We start from the raw sequence: 18,580 nt of genomic DNA, 5'->3' as shown, positions 1-18,580 counted from the left end.
AAGAATAAATCACTCAGTTATTAAGAGATGTATCCTGATGCACCCCCTTTGGTAATAACAGTATTTTAAATAATATCTCTATAGATAACAATCTGTAGTACCTTTCCTAGGCTGAAATTTCAGCATAGCCATCCCATTTTGTGAAAACAAGTTAGCTTTATTATATGCTAAAAGATCAACTGCAATTTAAATCACTTTTATCATGATCAATGACATCATAGTGAAAAGTCCAGACATCAGTGCACAAGAAGAAAAGAAAAGAAAAGGCAAGCTCATGGGTTCACCAATTGTAAATATACATATAGCAAGCTCTATGTAACTAACAGCAACTTTTTAGGATTGAAGTTTGGAATCATGACACAGTGAGGACCCTTCTTTCACAAATATCAGGGAACCTGAATGAATATAAGATGTTCATCCTGAATGTAGCTGGTACATTTTAAGGCCAAATCTAAGAACATGGGGCTCACTATTTATAGGGTTGTTTAACTTCGCAGTTCTCCCTTCCTAGGAATTTGCCCTTTCCAGAAAAATAAACGAGTTTAGATGAAAAAGGAATCGCTATGTAACTACTATCCAAGTGAGAATATCTGTTTTCTAAGAATTAAATTATTTTTTAATAGAGAACCCTGATCAAGAATTGACAATAGCTACTGGACCTTCTTACCCCCAAGGTTATTTTGGAAAAGTGTCAAACCAAAACAATTGTTAAATGGTACAATGAACACCATTTATACCTTTCACCCAGATTCACCAACTGCCAACATTTCCTCCACATTAGCTTTATCTGTGTGTATATGTTCTCCAGTGATGTTAAATTTGCTAATAAATTGCAGACTTCATGACCCTTTACCACTAAATATTTCATCTTGCATCTCCTAAGAACAAGAACATACACAGACATAACCATAACACCACTGTCCCTCTCAAGACATCTAACATCAATACATAATATTTAAGATATTATGTATTATTGGAACAATTTCTCTAATTGTTCCAATAATGCCTTTTATGATTGCCATTGTTTCTCATTTTTCCAATTCAGGCTCTTGTACTGCAGTTAGTTATTTCTTTAGTATTCCTTAATCCTGAACAGACTATCTACCTTCTTTTGGATTTCATGACATTGACATTTTTTGAGGAGTCCAATTTTTGCTTTTAGAATTTGGATGTCTAATTATTCATGATTATATTCAGTTAGTTAACATTTTGTGCAACAAAATACATAGGTGATGTTATATCCTTCTCAATATGTCACTTTGGGAGGCAGACAATGTCAGTTTATCCATTATTCGTGATGCTAAGTTTCATCACTTGGTTAAAGTGACGTATGCTAGATTTCTCCATTATCAAAGTATATTTTTCCCTTTTAAATTATTAAGTAATCTGAGATACTTTGAGACTGTGGGCTTTGTTTCCCAACAATCTTTTATCCAGTGGTTTCAGTATTCACTGATGATCGCTACCTGAATCAATTATTATGCAGGTGATTTAAAATATGGCGATTTTCTATCATTCCTTCTGCATTTACAAGCTGGCAATCCTGAAATGTCACTGGAAACTCATGGATTCTTCATTTTTAAGGCATTATGATCCATCATTATTGTTCTTTGTAATATTCAAAGAGTCCCAAAATTGGCGAGTGGGACACCTGCAGGCTACATCTTTTGTGATATCTCCATCAGCATTTGAGTACTTTCTTGCCTTGTTATTGCCCTGCGAAAGCCATCCCTTCACAGAGCCTTGGTTATTTTTATTGGGAATGGTATTTAAAACCACCTTCTGGGTGCCAGGTATGATCACTGCTATTAGGTATCATTGCTTCTAAGTCTTTTTAAAAAATATATTTCTAAAATAATTCATCAGTTCATGTATAAATCAGTAAGAAAACATTACACAATAAGAAAAATGGGAAATTCTATTCCCACCTAGCATGTAGGAAAGTACAAAGAACGTTGTCCCACCCTAAAAATGAGAAAAAGCCAGATAATCCACAAAATCATAACTTTAAAAAAGCTCATCAGAGAGCTAAGATTACAAGATGACCAAATAACCTGAATTCAAAAAAAGACAAGCTACTCTAATAGTGATGAGATATGAGAATAGGTGGCAGGGCATGAGAGGAAGAGGTGGCCACCATACACACAGGTAAAAATCACTGTCCTAAGTATTTTATATTTATTTACTCTTTTAATATTCAAAACAACCATATGAGGTGGATGAATTACTTGTTGACCAAAGGTCATCAATAGATGAACTACAGCCTAGGCAACAAAGTGAGACCCCATCTGTACAAAAAAACTTTGTAAAAAATTAGGCATGGTGGTATGGGCCTGTAGTCCCAGCTACTTAAGGAGGCTGAAGCAGGAAGATCCCTTGAGCTTTGAGGTTGCAATGAGCTATGATTGTGCCACTGCACTCCAGCCTCAGTGACAGAGTGAGATCCTGTCCAAAAAAAATAAGTAAATAAAATAAAGGAACCAAAAACAGCATTTCAATTATATTGAGAGGAGATAGAGAGCAATTCCTATATACCTCACAGATGTTGTGGGTTCGGTTCCAGACCACTGCAATAAAGTGAGTATCACAGTGAGTCACAAAAACTTTTTGGTTTTCCAGTGCATAGAAAAGTTATGTTTATATTATACTACAGTCTATTGAGTGTGCAACAGCATTATGTCAAAAAAAAATGCACCTTAACTTAAAAAAAATGCTAACATTAAATGCTAAATTAAAAAATGCTAACAATTATCTGAGCCTTTAGCGAGTCATAATCTTTGCTGTAGAGTATCTTGCCTCCATGCTGATAGCTGCTGACTGATCAGGGTGGTGGTTGCTGAAGGTTGGGGTGGATGTGACAATTTCTTAAAATAAGACCGCAATGAAGTTTGTAGTATCTATTGACTCATCCTTTCATGAATTTATCTGCAGCATGTATGCAGTTCGATAGCATGTGACCTATAGCAGAAATTCTCTCAAAGTTGGAGTCAGTCTTCTCAATCCCTGCCAATGCTTTGTCAACTAAATTTATGTAATGTTTTAAATCCTTTTTTTGTCATTTCAACAAGGTTCATGGCATCCTCACCAGGATTACATTCCATGTCAAGAAATCACTTTCTTTGCTCATCCATAAGAAACAACTCCTCAACCATTCAAATTTTATAAGATTGCAGCATTTCAATCACATCGTCAGGTTCCACTTCTAATTCCAGTTCTCTTGTTAATTCTACTACATCTGCAGTTCCTTCCTCCACTGAAATCTTGAACCCCTTAAAGTCATCCATGAGGGTTGGAATCAACTTCTTCCAAACTTCTGTTAACATTGTTATTTTGACCTCCTCCCATGAATCATGAATGTTCTTAATGGCATCTAGAATGGTGAATCGTTTCCAGAAGGTTTTCAATTCACTTTGCCCAGATCCATCAGAGGAATCACTATCTATGACAGCTGGGACTATAGGCCCACACCACCATGCCTGTCTAATTTTTTTACAAAATTTTTTCGTATAAATGGGGTCTCACTTTGTTGCCAAGACTGTAGTTCATCTATTGATGACCTTTGGTCCCCAATTTATTTATTAAATAATAAAACTTGAAAGTCAAAATTATTCCTTGATCCATGGGATGCAGGATGAATGTCTGTTAGCAGGCAAGAAAACAACATTAATCTCCTTGTACATATCCATCAGGGCTCTCGGGTGGTCGGGTGCATTGTTAATAAGCAGTAATATTTTGATAGGAATTGTTTTTTCTGAGCAGTGGGTCTCAACAGTGGGCTTAAAATATTACTGCTTATTAACAATGCACCCGACCACCCGAGAAGCAGTAATATTTTGATAGGAATTGTTTTTTCTGAGCAGTGGGTCTCAACAGTGGGCTTAAAATATTCAGTAAACTATGCTGTAAACAGATGTGCTATCACCCAGGATTTGTTTTGCCAGTTATGCAGCACAAGCAGAGTAGATGTAGCATAATTTTTAAAGGCCCTAGGACTTTTGGAATGGTAAATGAGCATTGGCTTGAACTTAAAGTCACCAGCTGCAGCAGTTTTTAACATGAGAGTCAGCCTGTCCCAAACTTTGAAGCCAGGCATTGACTTCCTGTCTCTAGCTATTAAAGTCTGAGATGGCACATTCTTCCAATAAAAGGCTATTTTGTCTATACAGAAAATCTGTGGTTTAGTACGGGTACCTCCGTCAATGATCTTAGCTAGATCTTCTGGATAACTTGCAGCATCTTCTCCATCAGCTAATTGCTGCTCCACCTTGCACTTTATGTTAGGAGGAGGGCTTCTTTCCTTAAACCTCATGAACCAACCTCTGTTAGGTTCAAACGTTTCTTCTGCAGCCTCTTTACTTCTCTCAGCCTTCATAAAATTGAAGAGAGTTAGGGCCTTGCCCTGGATTAGGATGTGGCTTAAGGGAATGTGTGGCTGATTTGGTCTTCTATCCAGACCACTAAAACTTTCTCCCTATCAGCAACATGGCTGATTCACTTTCTTTTCTTCTTCTTTTTTTTTTTGAGAAAAAGTTTTGTTCTTGTTGCCCAGGCTGGAGTGCAATGGCACAATCTCGGCTCACCGCAACCTCTGCCTTTCGGGTTCAAGTGATCTCCTGCCTCAGCCTCCCAAGTACCTGAGATTACAGGCATAAGCCACCACACCCAGTAATTTTGTATTTTTAGTAGAGATGGGGTTTCTCCATGTTGGTCAGGCTGGTCTCAAACTCCCGACGTCAAGTGATCCACCCACCTCGGCCTCCCAAACTGCTGGGATTACAGGTGTGAGCCATAGCACCGGGCCACACTTTCTTATCATTCATATGCTCACTGTAGTAGCACATTTAAGTTCCTTCAAGAACTTTTCCTTTGCATTCACAACTTAGCTGTATGGCATAAGGCCTAGTTTTCAGCCTATCTCAACTTTTAACATGCCTTTCTCACTAAGCATACCTATTTCTAGCTTTTTTTCTTTTTTTTTTAAATGCCCAGCTAATTTTTGTATTTTTAGTAGAGGTGGTATTTCGCCATGTTGGCCAGGCTGGTCTTGAACTCCTGACCTCAAGTGATCCACCTGCCTGGACCTCCCAAAGTCCTGGAATTATAGGCATGAGCCACCGCACCTGGCCTCATCTCTAGCTTTTGATTTAAAGTGAGAGACAGGTGTCTCTTCTTTATGTGAACACTTAGAGGCCAAGTAGGGTTATTAATTGGCCTAATTTCAATATTGTTGTGTCACAGGGAACAGAGAAAGGTAGGGAAATGGCTGGTTGGTGCAGCAGTCAACACACATTTAATTGTTTGCCATTTTATGTGGGCACAATTCATGGTGCCCCAATTACTATAGTAACATCAAAGATCACCGATAACAAGTCACCATAACAATATAGTAATGATGAAAAAGTTTGAGGTATTGTGAGGATTACCAAAATGTGACAAATAGTCATGAAGTGAACACATGCTGTTGGAAAAATGACACTGGTAGACTTGCTTGGGGCAGGGTTGCCACAGACGTTCAATTTGTAAAAAGCACAATATCTGTGAAATGCAATCAGGCAAAGTGTAATAAAATGAGGTATGCCTGTATAACAAAGAGGTCAAAGATAAGGTCTAAAACCGATAAATCAAAAAGTAGTTAAAATTAGCCAGTTGTGGAGGTGGGTGCCTGTAATTTCAGCTACTTGGGAGGCTGAGGTAGGAGAATCGCTTAAACCCAGGAGGCAGAGGCTGCAGTGAGCTGAGATTGTGCCACTGCACTCCAGCCTGGGAGATAGACCAAGACTCCTTCTCAAAAAAAAAAAAAAAAACAAGGCAGGGCGCGGTGGCTCACGCTTGTAATCCCAGCACTTTGGGAGGCCGAGGCGGGTGGATCACGAGGTCAGCAGATCGAGACCACTGTGAAATCCCGTCTCTACCAAAAATACAAAAAAATTAGCTGGGCGTGGTGGCGGGCGCCTGTAGTCCCAGCTACTCGGAGAGGCTGAGGCAGGAGAATGGCATGAATCCGGGAGGCGGAGCTTGCAGTGAGCCGAGATTGCGCCACTGCACTCCAGCCTGGGCGACAGAGTGGCGAGACTCCGTCTCAAAAAAAAAAAGTAGTTAGGTATACTTAACACTACTGAACTGTATACTTAAAAATGACTACAATGGTAAATATTATGTTTTTAGCCACATTTTAAAAATAGGAGCAAAAGCATATTAATTAGTGATAACAACTAGAATTAACAGGTAAAATTATTTCCTCTGGGGACTAATACTTGGGGTAGGAATGGAAGAGCAACTATTGCTTTCATTACAACCTCATTTGAACTGCTACATTTTATTTTCTTTAACATGTAAGCAAGTATTCTTTCACAATTTTTTCAATATGTGATGAAAAGATTTACCTTGATCTGCAACACATCAAGTGGAACTGTCTCTCCTTTCACAATGGCAAGTGTGGCATCAGTAATATGTCTAAAAGAGAAAAGGAAATTATCATATTGTGAAAAATAGGCAACACCTCCCCCACCACACTGCCACATGCACTCATGCACACACACACACACACACACATATTCTCTCTCATTCTCTCTCTCTCTCTCTCCCTCCCTCCCTGTCTCCCTCTCTCCTGCACAAAGTACTAGTAGTTTATAGGGACTCAAAGAGAAAGCTTTGGCTAGGAGAAGTTCATACAAGGCACTGATCATTTATTCATTTAACATTTACTGAGTCTCTACATTGTGCCTGACTCCTATTTACCATTGGAAAATATGATACTTAAATAACTTTTTTATTCATTGTAAAAAACTCAGGCATTTCTAAAAACAATATTTATTCTTGCTCTAACAGCCAGAAGGGTAACTAAAGGGCAGAATTTGTTACAGTTGTCTTAGCAAAATATAATCTGGAACCTGAGACATATTTCTCTTATTTTCCAGGACTACTAGGATGCGCTTCATTTTAATTGCTGATTCTTTTGAACACAGACCGTTCTTATCTACATTCTGAGAGTCATTTGGAAAGTCTATAGGTTAAAAAAAGTATCATCAAAAGGCATGAACTATTGACATCCATGTAGCATGTGAAAGGAGGGGAAGCAATGATTAGGTTCAATGATTAGGTCTCAGGCTTTAATGAGTCTGTCTCTGGACTTTGAACTTCACAAATGTTCCTCAGTTTTTTCTCTTCTCTTAGGTGGGACAGAATGGCTAGAGTGGGCTGGAATTGGCTTTTTCCCTTCTCCCACATGCAAGGCTAGAGCTGACTAGAATTAAGTATTTCCCTTCCCCAGTTAAACCTTGATAATAATCCAGCAGGGTGGGCTCGGGTTAACTTGTTTCTCCTGAGGACAGGCCTTGTTAAGAAGAACAGAATACTGTGGCATATTTCAAAATGGTTCCTTTTCCCCACCAGTGCCAGAAGTATAAGGCGATTTTTCTGATATTTATTGTGAGCTCCTGGTTGAGTTCCTGGAGGTATATCTCACAATATTGTGGGGGACTCCTTATGACTGGATCCCAGTAGACTGGGACTCCTCTCAGAGCTAATAGCACTGAGCTTCAGCAATGTATCAATTACAGGTCAGGTTTTCCTACCCTGGCACTGGTTTCCAAAGTAGTTTCCAGTGTGTGTCTTCGTTAAGTCAAAATCCCCTGTATTCCCCTGTCTCTCCAATCTTGAGGGTAGCAGTTTGCTCTATGTCCTACCTTCTCCTTCAGATACAAGAAGAGTTGCTGAGTTTTCAGGTTGTTCAGCTTTTCATTTATTGTTAGGACAGAGTGACAACTTCCAAGCTCCTTACATGTGGAACTGGAAACTGGAAGTATAACTTCTTTTATGAAGTTAGATTTATTGGGGTATGATATATACACAGTAAAATTCATACTTTTAGGTACACTGTTTTACAAATTTTGACAAACGCTGCAGTCATATAACTACCACCATGACAAATATACATAACATTTTCAACATCCCAAAAAGTTCCTTCATAGTCCTCTGTAGCCAACCCAATCCCTGCACCTTCAGCTCCTGACAATTACTATGTTTTCTGTGTCTAGAGTTTTGCCTTTCCCAGAATGTCATTAAGTAGAATCAAAAAGTATGGAGCCTTTCCAGTTCAGCTTTTTTCTCTTAGCATGAGCTTGAAATTCATTTACACTATTGTTTATGAATGGATGTATCAATAGACTACCCATATTCCATTGTATGGATGTACTGGAATTTGTTTATCCATTCACCAGTTGATGGACATTGGCTTTGTTCCCAGTTTTTGGCAGTTAGGAATAAAGCTACTATAAATATTCATGTATAGGTTTTTGTACGCAAATATATCTTCATTTCTTTTGAATAAGTACCTATAAGTGTGATTGCTGCTCATATGGTAGGTATATGTTTAATTTTATAAGAAACTGCCAAACCATTTTCTAAAGTGGCTACCATTTCGTATTTGCACCAATGATATCCAAGAGTTTCAGTTGCTGCATTTATTTGATGGGTTTTTGTTTGCTTTTTTTTTCTTGCTTATGCTGTACTAATAGATGCATAGTGGCATCTCATGGTAGATTTAATTTGCATTTCTCTAATGACTAAAGATTTTCTTCTACAAGCTTTATAGTTTTAGGTTTTATATACAGGTTTAGAATCCATTTTATGCTAATTTTTAGATATAGTGTGAGGTACAGGTTGAAGTTTACTTTTTGTATATGTTCAACTGTTCCAATATTGTTTGTTGAAAAAAACTGTCTTTTCTATTATACATCGAATGGCTTTAGTGCCCTTGTTGAAAAATCAATTGTCCATATGTGTGTGGGTTTAATTCTGGACTCTTTCTTCTACTGATTTATGTCTCTTGTTTTGCCAACACCACACTGTTTTGATCACTGTAGCTTTAGATAAGTATTGGAATTAGATAGGGTAAATCCTTAAACTTTGTTCTTTTTCAAAATTATTTTGATTATTCTACTTTATTTTTCTATATAAATTTTAGAATCAATTTGTCAATTTCTACAAAAAGCTTTATGAAACATTGATTGGGATTGTATTGAATTTATAGATCAGTTTAGGAGAGAATGACATCTCAGTACTGAGCCTCACAATCCATGAACACAGAAGTATCTCTATTTACTTAGGTCTTCTTGATTTCTCTCTTCACTGATTTGTAGTTTCCATCATATAAATCTTACACATATTTTGTTAGATTTATCCGTATGTATTTCTTGTTTTTGTAAAGGTTTATCAGTGTTAGTGTCCTATTGCCTCTATTGTTACATAGCTATATTTTGGAAAAATAAATATGGTAATTATTATTAATAAAGTAAAAAAATTATTTTGTCTGGAGTTTAAGTACAACTACAAGTAGAAGTCATTTACAAAGTACTTTAATGTCCGTTCAAAAAAGGGCAGTTCCTAACCAAACAGGGCCCCTCTTAATCTATTCTGCTATGTGCAGAACTGGTTGATACTGTGAATTTCATAGAAATTGCTGCCGTCCCATGGTAACTGATTTGAATGACTACAAAACATTCTTTCCTTTTTTAAACAAACAAGCAAACAAACAAAACTTTTCTAGGTGAAGCAGTTAGCAATGGAATATAGAGGCTTATCTGTTTTGATTTATATTTGTTTTAATTATAGAATCTAGAATCAGTAATTGTAGTCAACCTATTTATTTACTGTTTGTCCCCCCTAAATGAATTTTTAATAAACATGAATAAAGTCCACTTTACTAGGCATAATTACACTTACCTAACTAGACCTATTTTAGCTTTTTAACAATTTTCTGAAGTATGTACTACTAGTGTGCATTTGATAAACACATGTAAGAGAAATTGAGGTTCAGAGAGATTGAATGAAATTACCAAGAGGACAGAGCCAGCATGTCACAAAATGAAATTTGTCTCCAAAGATGTGCTAACATAACCTGTAAGGCTGCTTTGGAGGTATCAAATGGATATCAATGGATTCCCAAAGAAAAAATCCACATCTAAAATCTGGGTGCTCTACAGGCCTCCCCATCAATGTGCTCAGGACTAAATGTAAACACCTAAGGAATCAAATCCACCTAAACCAGTGTTTCTAACAGTTAGGTACAACTTAAGATACTTTAAAATCCCAAGATATACACATTAACTCAAATGCTTGGATTAAACCCTAGCTGAAACTATTATATTTTCTCATGTTTCTCTATCAACTCATTTTTACACCGTTTTTTTCTCTCCAATATAGATGCTACTTGGGAAGTAGGCAGCAGTTTGGAATATGAGTTTCAGTTTAGGAGAAAGTAAGCAGCATGCTCACAAGTTTAAGTTAATTTGATATGAATATATTAATTCTGAAAAAAGCTATCAGAAAGGATCCTAAAGCACTGTACTTACTCTGAACAGTATTTAACACACTGAGAGATTTAGTAAATGCCTTTGAGAGGCTGACCTTAAAAAAAAAATTGTTGTAACTCAAAAAGTCTTTTTATATTAAATTTTTTTCCTAAATTGCTTGGCAGAAGACAGCTAAAATTGCAACCTATAATTTATCATTCTCCTGCCAATAACTAAAAGTTCTAAATAAAGCAGCACTGTAGCATGGAATAGCACTTTTCGGATTATTTACTTGCAACATTCCAAATTCAAAATTCTTTTTTCCTCTGTAGTAACTATGGTACAACAAATCTCGACAGCAGTGCAAAAAGCAAAGCCTTGTTCTTTTTAAATAGCCTTAGGCTTCTGCCATTTTATGAGGCCTACAGAACTCTGAACTCAGGACAGACTTCCTTGATTACCTAAGAGCCCTGGGGCATGCTTATAAATTGTTTTATAATTTTTTAAATTATAAATAGCAGCAGCAACAACAGTAGTTTAACTACCATGGAAAATCAGTTACTCTCGCAGACCCTGGGGGTTGCCACACACTGTGTAAATTAGCTTTTGGACAGGCAAGGGGTCTCCAAGGAAAATGGTCTACCCTTAGATCAATGACATACGCTATTTGGAATACTCGCTAAAGCAATTCAAAAAATCTGCACTGACACAAGTGGAAGACAAGCTCTCTAATGTAACCAATACCTGAATCAGACAGGATTCATCTTGGAGAAGCAAAAATATGAGCAATTAACTGTCATTATCTACTGTCCCTCAGAAATTCTAAACTGGGGATAAAAAGTATGGCCAACTGACTCTGGGAGGCCAAGGCGGGCAGATCACGAGGTCAGGAGATCGAGACCATCCTGGCTAACACAGTGAAACCCCATCTGTACTAAAAATACAAAAAATTAGCCGGGCATGGTGGAAGGCACCTGTAGTCCCAGCTACTCGGAGGCTGAGGCAAGAGAATGGCGTGAACCCGGGAGACGGAGCTTGCAGTGAGCCGAGTTCGCGCCACTAAACTCCAGCCTGGGCTACAGAGCGAGACTCCGTCTCAAAAAAAAAAAAAAAAAAAGGATGGCCAACTGAAATGGCCTCTCCTGTAGTTAGGCCTCAGGATGGCTAATGAATAGCTGAATAATCCCCATTATATTAAGGTTTGAAATATGAAAGAAGTTTGAATGAAGATCTGACATATATATATATGTGTGTATGCCTAGTGTTTTGAAAACTGGACTAAGATGCTTAGTAAAATATAGAATTGTCAAAAGAGATACAGTTGACTCCTAAAATTACAATAGCAAAAATAAATTCACAAAAGCCAGCCTTATCAAAGAATTCCAAAGCAGAAAAAAAAATCCTTAACCAAAACAGAAAATCATTTGGGTATTATTATTATTTATTCTAGAAGATTATAACCAGAAAAATCATGAGAAAATTTTCATTGAATCATGCAACAAATATTTACTTATTGACTTCCTCCAATGTGTCACAAAGCTTACGTTAACCATCAGGCAACTGATCTCTCAGCTATCTCTCCATTTATTTGGGTCTTCTTGACAACTATTTGCTCAAAATGATGTTATTAATCACTGTCAAAGCTCAAATTCAAGATTTCTATCTTCTTGAAAGAGCAGAGCTTTGTTTACATAATGCCTTCAAGCAAAAAAAGAACAATAATACCAACAATTTGCTTGACTCTCGAAAACACTGTGAGACTCACAGCAATTTAATTTAGATGTCAGAGCTACACTGCTTTCCCTGTCTACTTTGTCTACACTGCCTACCACTTTAAGTATTCCCAAAAGGATGTGGCTATATTTACTTGTTTTAGCTATTTTTAATATCAAGATCATGAAGCCAGGCTACTAGTTCAGTCTTCACAAGGGACTTGTTATTTGTCATTGCGTATACTTAAAGCAAACAAATGATCAGCACAAATCTGTCTTCACTAAAGAATCTTATAATGTACAAGCACAAAAACGGTTTGGGTCAGGGATATTATCTTCATAACTGACAAAAGGACATCAAGTATTCACCTCCCTACCTGACCTGGAGACTTATTATAAAAGTCCCACAACCAAGTTGGGAAACTTCCCAATGACCTGAAAGGTTGAACTCTGATCTAGGCCCTCCTCTTAATTATTTGAAGTTTCAGGCTATCAAAACTCAAGAAAGTTATAGCATACACATAAATTTTTCATTCCCAGGCTCGCTCACCCACAAATGCTAATTCCCCACATTGACAACCTACTGGACTTTGTTTCCACTTTCGGCAAAGAGGGTATGACTCAAACTACTGGTCTCTCCCAGTGGGATAAATCCAATGGGAATCTTACTGAAGGTAGCCTGGGGGGAAAAAAGAAGAGGAAAGTTTTATTGTTATGATCAGAAAATCAGGCTTAATGGAGAAGCACAGGTGTGTCCACTATGACAAATAACTGACCCTGTATCTGCCTCCCCATCTCTTTTCCACATCCCTAGACCAGTAATCAAATAAAGCTAGGTGGGTAATTTCTAAAACAAGGCAGTCAATGAAAACAAAATGACTCAGAATTTGGAAGAAATATTTTAGTACTCATTAATGACAACTGTTTGAAAGAAATTTGGTTAAGATAATGAGGGTTTTGAAGATAATAGATCAATGCACTAGTGCAACAGAGACTGTATTATGTTGTCATACTATTTGATAAAGTTGCAGATAAAATTCAACTAAAAATGTCTACCATTTATACAGTGACCAACGACAGGTGAAGGTACTTTATAAACTATCTTAAGTACAAATAAGTCAAAGAGAATAAACATGTTCAAGTAACAGATGGTACTGGCATAGTAGTTAACTTAATTAAATGCCACACATACAATAGATACTATAAGGTTCAAAACAATTCTGAGCACAATGTACTATTACCAAAGGGACTGAGAAGGATCTTCTAGCTATTGTAGAAAAGTGCATAAAATAATGTTACAAAAACACCCGTGTGCCCACAACCTATATTTAACAAATGTTAACATTTACCTTTTTGCCTCATATGTTTCAAGAAATAAAACGATAGAGATACAATGAAAGTCCCTTCTAAAACTAGTCTCCTCTCTCCCTTCCCAGAGGAGACCACTATTCTGAGGTTGGTGTGATTCCTTTTCATCCACATTATTATTCTTTTGTTACATATCTAAGCATCCATTAACAATACATAATATTGTTTTCTGAATTTTAAAACATTGTATAAATGCATAACATATCTGGGCAACCTACTTTTTTTTTTATTCAAAACTTTTGAGATTTAACCATGTAGATATTTATACATTTAGTTCATTCATTTTAACTGTTAGATGATTCCCACTATATGAATATGCCACAATTTCTTTATGAAAAAGTTCTTTGAAAAAAAGATTCCATAACAAAATTTTAAATAACCATTGTCAAAGTTATTGGATACCATCAATTACCAAACCAGAAAAGTCCCCATGTGTTAATATACGTGTTCTATGACATGAGTAGCAGTATTTTCTTTTCTAAAATCCAAGAAAGCACAATTTGTACCCGTTTTAAAATATAAAATGGAAAAAAAAAGAAAGCAATAAAAAAGAACAGAAAAATAAAAGTTAAAATGCAATTACTCTTTCTTTAATGCTCACCTCATCTGTTCGTCGAAGAACTCCAGTAACAACCTACAAATGTAATAATAAAACATTTTTATAAATAATATGTATTTCCTTTACAATAAAAGAATTGGATTCAATTTTCATAGACCATAAACTTAGTCCTGTTTTCTTCTTAGAAGCTCTGTTAAAAGATGCACTGGATCTTAAAATATATAGTATTCTCCAATATAATCAGAGCTAAATTAGATTTTATTTTTGACCTAGGATCAACAATACAATAAAAGCTAAGATAAAATAATTATAAAAACTCCAAGTTGTATTAGTAAAAATGTGTTTTAAGTTCTATAAAATGGGTATAAATATGATGTACACATCAATTATACAGAAAACCCTAGTTTACTACTATAAAGTACACATACAGGAAAAAAGCGCTTTGCTATACTCAGAGTGTGCACTTAACAAATCGTTCTTATTGACAAATATGAAGAAGGATAGTATTCTGTAAAAACTGTGAAAAATACCTAAATAAAAAAAATTTTCTCATAATTCCACCATGCCAGATAACCAACTATTATTATTATTATTTTGTTTTTCTTTTGCAATGGAATCTTGCTGTGTCACCCAGGCTGGAGTGCAACGGCATGATCTCGGCTCACTGCAACCTCTGCTTTCTAGGTTCAAGCAATTCTCCTGCCTCAGCCTCCCAAGTAGTTGGGATTACAGGCGCCCACCATCATGCCCGGCTAATTTTGTATTTTTAGTAGACACAGGGTTTCGCCATGTTCGTTAGACTGGTTTCAAACTCTGCACCTCAGGTGATCTGCCCACCTTGACCTCCCAAAGTGCTGGGATTACAGGCATGAGCCACCACACCCGGCCCCACATAACCAATTATTAATCACTTGTTTATATTTGATATTTTCCCTCCAATCCTTTTTCTAATCAGTGCATATTTTTGTATGACTGTAATTATACCAAATACACAATTTCTTTGAAAACATTTTGTAAAGTAAAACCTGACCCAGGTCTCCTCCCTTCATCTTCTCCTGCCTCACTGAATTTCAGGAATAATTGGGGCTGTTGAGAGGTCTACTTCCTTCTTTGTAGGCATGCTATCAATATTCTTCACACTTCATTAAAAAGCCATAAAAACGATTACAACATCATTAGCACAGCCTTTTTAAAAGAAGCTTACTAAGACTCACGTAATGACTAAGTCAAACATAGGACAGTACTCTGCTGTTAGCTTCTGATCCCTGAACACTGGTAAAACCAACAAATGGGGACAACAGGCAATCAGAAATGAGGTACGAATATGAATTATAGTATACAGGATTGAATAATTAAGCAGTGCGTGGGATCACCTGCATTGGGCTCTTTAGGGGTTTCCAAAATATAATGAATGCACTACTCTGCTGCTAGAAAAGAAGAGTACTTGCAGGGTAACATACTTACTGCCCTTAATGGACCAAAGTAAGCATTAAGGGTATCTTTATTAATAAATTTTATGCTTTAATAGTAGTTTTAGGTTCACAGCAAAATTGAGAGGAATACAGAGATTTCCCATATCCCTCTGGCCCCCTATATGTGAACCTTCTGCCCATTATCAACATCCTTCACCAGAGTGGCACATTTGTTACAACTGATGGACCTACATTGACACATTATCATCACCCAAAGTCCATCGTTTACATTGGGGTTCCCTCTTGGTGTTGTACATCTATGGGTTTCCACAAATGTATAACACTTATACATTTGTGTATAACAAATATACACACACACAAAATTTGTGTTAAACAAATTTGTGTATAACACAAATGTATTCACCCTTACAGTATCATAATGAATAGTTTCACTGCCCTACCAATCCTCTGTACTCTGCCTATTCATCCCTCTCTTCAACATCTGGTAACCTCTGACATTTTCACTGCCTCCATAGTTTTGTCTTCTCCAGATATCAGATTGTCGGAATCACACAGTATGTAGTCTTTTCAGACTATCCTCTTTCACTTAGTAACATACATTTAGTTTCCTCCATGTCTTTTCATGGCTTGATAGCTCACTTCTTTTTAGTGCTAAATAATACCTATTGTCTGAATATATCTCACTTTACTTATTCACTCACCTACTAAAGGACATCTTGGTTGCTTCCAAGATTTGGCAATTATGAATAATGCTGCTACATGTGCAATCATGTGGACACAGGATTTCAACTCCTTTGGTAAATACCAAGGAGCATAATTGCTGGATTGTATGTTAACAGTGTGTTCAGTTTTGTAAGAAAACGCCCAGCTGTTCCAAAGTGGCTGTACCATTTTGCATTCCTACCAACGAGAGTTCCTGTTGCTCCACATCTTTGCCAGCATTTAATATTGCCAGTGTTCTGAAATTTTGGCCATTCTAATAGGCGCATAGTGGTATCTCATTGAGAAGATGCAATATTAAAACAAAAGCAGATGCATGTATACCTCTTCCTATTAATGTAGTATAATATTATATGTAATGGAAATGACATGAGAATGGATAGCTGAATATCTATTTGTTTATTTTATAAGAAACATACCTATTGATGGAAATTATGATTCCATTACAAACAGGGCTACTTCATAAGAGTCTTCAAAATATAACAAGATTATCCCATCCACCACCATTTTTTCTTCTGTTATATTCAATATTATCAAACTTAAATATGATAATACAAAAATCCTTCTATATGCTGGGTAGAGGGTTTACAAAAAGCAATGAAATGGAAGTGCATGAGAAAAATTTAAAGCTATACTAGCTTTAGAGAGCAACAATCCTAAAATAATGAATTAAAATAAAAAATTTCTTTAAATTACAACATACCATTGCTCTAGGATTTAATTTCCATTTTTCTCACCTTCAAAATAGTTTCAAAGAGAAAAACAGTCATACCTCCTGCAGTGTCCCATCTCCTCCTGCAACAATGATCACATCTGTGTTTTCCATCAGTTCCAGGAGTTTCTTGGCTTGTCCCTCATAATCTGTCTGAAATACCAAGGAAGACTTTGGTGAGTTTATCAACCTAGAGCCACAAGGTTAAAGGTTTAAAAATGTGGGATATCTTCTTTAAAGTTTTACATTGACTGTCTTCGTAAATTTTACATAATTGATAGACATGAAAAAATAGCTATCAAAGCAATTATGTATAGTTGTTACAGTTTTACACTTTTAGAGCCAGAGGGACCTCAGAAACCATCTAGTCAGCTCCATACTTTGAAAATAAAATTCAAACCCAATAATTTGCCTGCTACACAGCTAGCTAGTCAAAGGCATCATTTCCAGTCCAGTGCAGATTCTATTACATCCTTTATAGGAAGTCAAGTGTACATGCAAATAGGGACAAGCAGATGTAATAACAAGAGCACAGATGTCAGAGCCCAAGAAACCCGGATTAAATCTCAACTCTGCTACTTTTTAGCTGAGTGACCTTAAATTCTATGGATCTTAATTTCCTCATCACTGAAATAATGTGTGTTGAGGGAGGGAATAATGATAGCTTCTCTGTAAAACAGTTGTAAAGCAGTATGTAAAGCAACTGGTAAGGTAACTGTTCATAACTGGTATTGCACTAAATAAAAGGAGGTTATTATTGTTTTGTTATGACCATACATAAAGAAATACAGGTATGATTCAAAGTAGTCACAAAACAATGCCTAAGACTTACCATTTTTATTGATACCATTTTATTTGAGATACATACATAGACTTAAATGAACCATTTAAGCCACCAATAATATGTATACTTCTAAAACCAAACACTGAATTTCAATAGACATAATGCAACTAATATTAAAATAGGAAACACTCCCTCCAATTGATATCACACTATACATACTAATAGACAAAAATTAAATATCTGGATTTCAGGTGGGCTTAAGCACCTATGGCATAATAAAAAATATATATATATATCTGGGCCAGGTGCAGTGGCTCACGCCTGTAATCCCAGCACTTTGGGAGGCCAAGGCAGGTGGATCACGAGGTCAGGAGATGAAGACCAGCCTGGCCAACATGGTGAAACCCCATCTGTACTAAAAATACAAAAATTAGCCGGGCATGGTGATGCATGCCTGTAATCCTAGCTACTCAGGAGGCTGAGGCAGGATAATCGCTTGAACCTGGGAGGTGGAGATTGCAGTGAACTGAGATCACACCACTGCACTCCAGCCTGGGCAACAGAGCGAGACTCTGTCTCAGGAAAACAAACAAACAAAAAAAAACAAAACAAAAAAACATACATACATACATATATATATATATATATATACACACACACACACACACATATATATATACACACACACATATATATACACATATATATGTATATATACACGTATATATTTACACATATATACATATATACGTATATATACACACACATATATACATATATATGTATATATACACACATATATATACATATATACGTATATATACACATATATACGTATATATATACGTATATATATACACATATATACGTATATATATACGTATATATATACACACATATATACGTATATATATATAATATACACATATATATACGTATATACGTATATATATATACACATATATATACGTATATACGTGTATATATATACACATATATA

At 36.2% G+C, this 18,580-nt stretch overlaps 1 protein-coding gene across 1 annotated transcript in view; it reads right to left on the bottom strand.

The window, feature by feature from the left end:
* The window catches only part of AGK (acylglycerol kinase), a 103,876-nt gene that overhangs the window by 26,714 nt on the left and 58,582 nt on the right, over positions 1–18,580 (bottom strand). The window contains exons 6-9 of the mRNA XM_055284268.2: positions 16,857–16,949; positions 13,974–14,006; positions 12,589–12,683; positions 6,384–6,453 (exon numbers count right to left, since the gene is read on the bottom strand). Coding sequence (XP_055140243.1) covers positions 6,384–6,453; positions 12,589–12,683; positions 13,974–14,006; positions 16,857–16,949 — 291 coding nt within the window. The remainder of the gene's footprint in view (positions 1–6,383; positions 6,454–12,588; positions 12,684–13,973; positions 14,007–16,856; positions 16,950–18,580) is intronic.

Source organism: Symphalangus syndactylus, chromosome 6 (genome assembly GCF_028878055.3).
Source record: "Symphalangus syndactylus isolate Jambi chromosome 6, NHGRI_mSymSyn1-v2.1_pri, whole genome shotgun sequence".
Lineage (NCBI taxonomy): Eukaryota > Metazoa > Chordata > Mammalia > Primates > Hylobatidae > Symphalangus > Symphalangus syndactylus.
The sequence above is the reverse complement of the archived record's forward strand: the minus strand, read 5'-3'. Positions and strand labels throughout refer to the sequence as shown.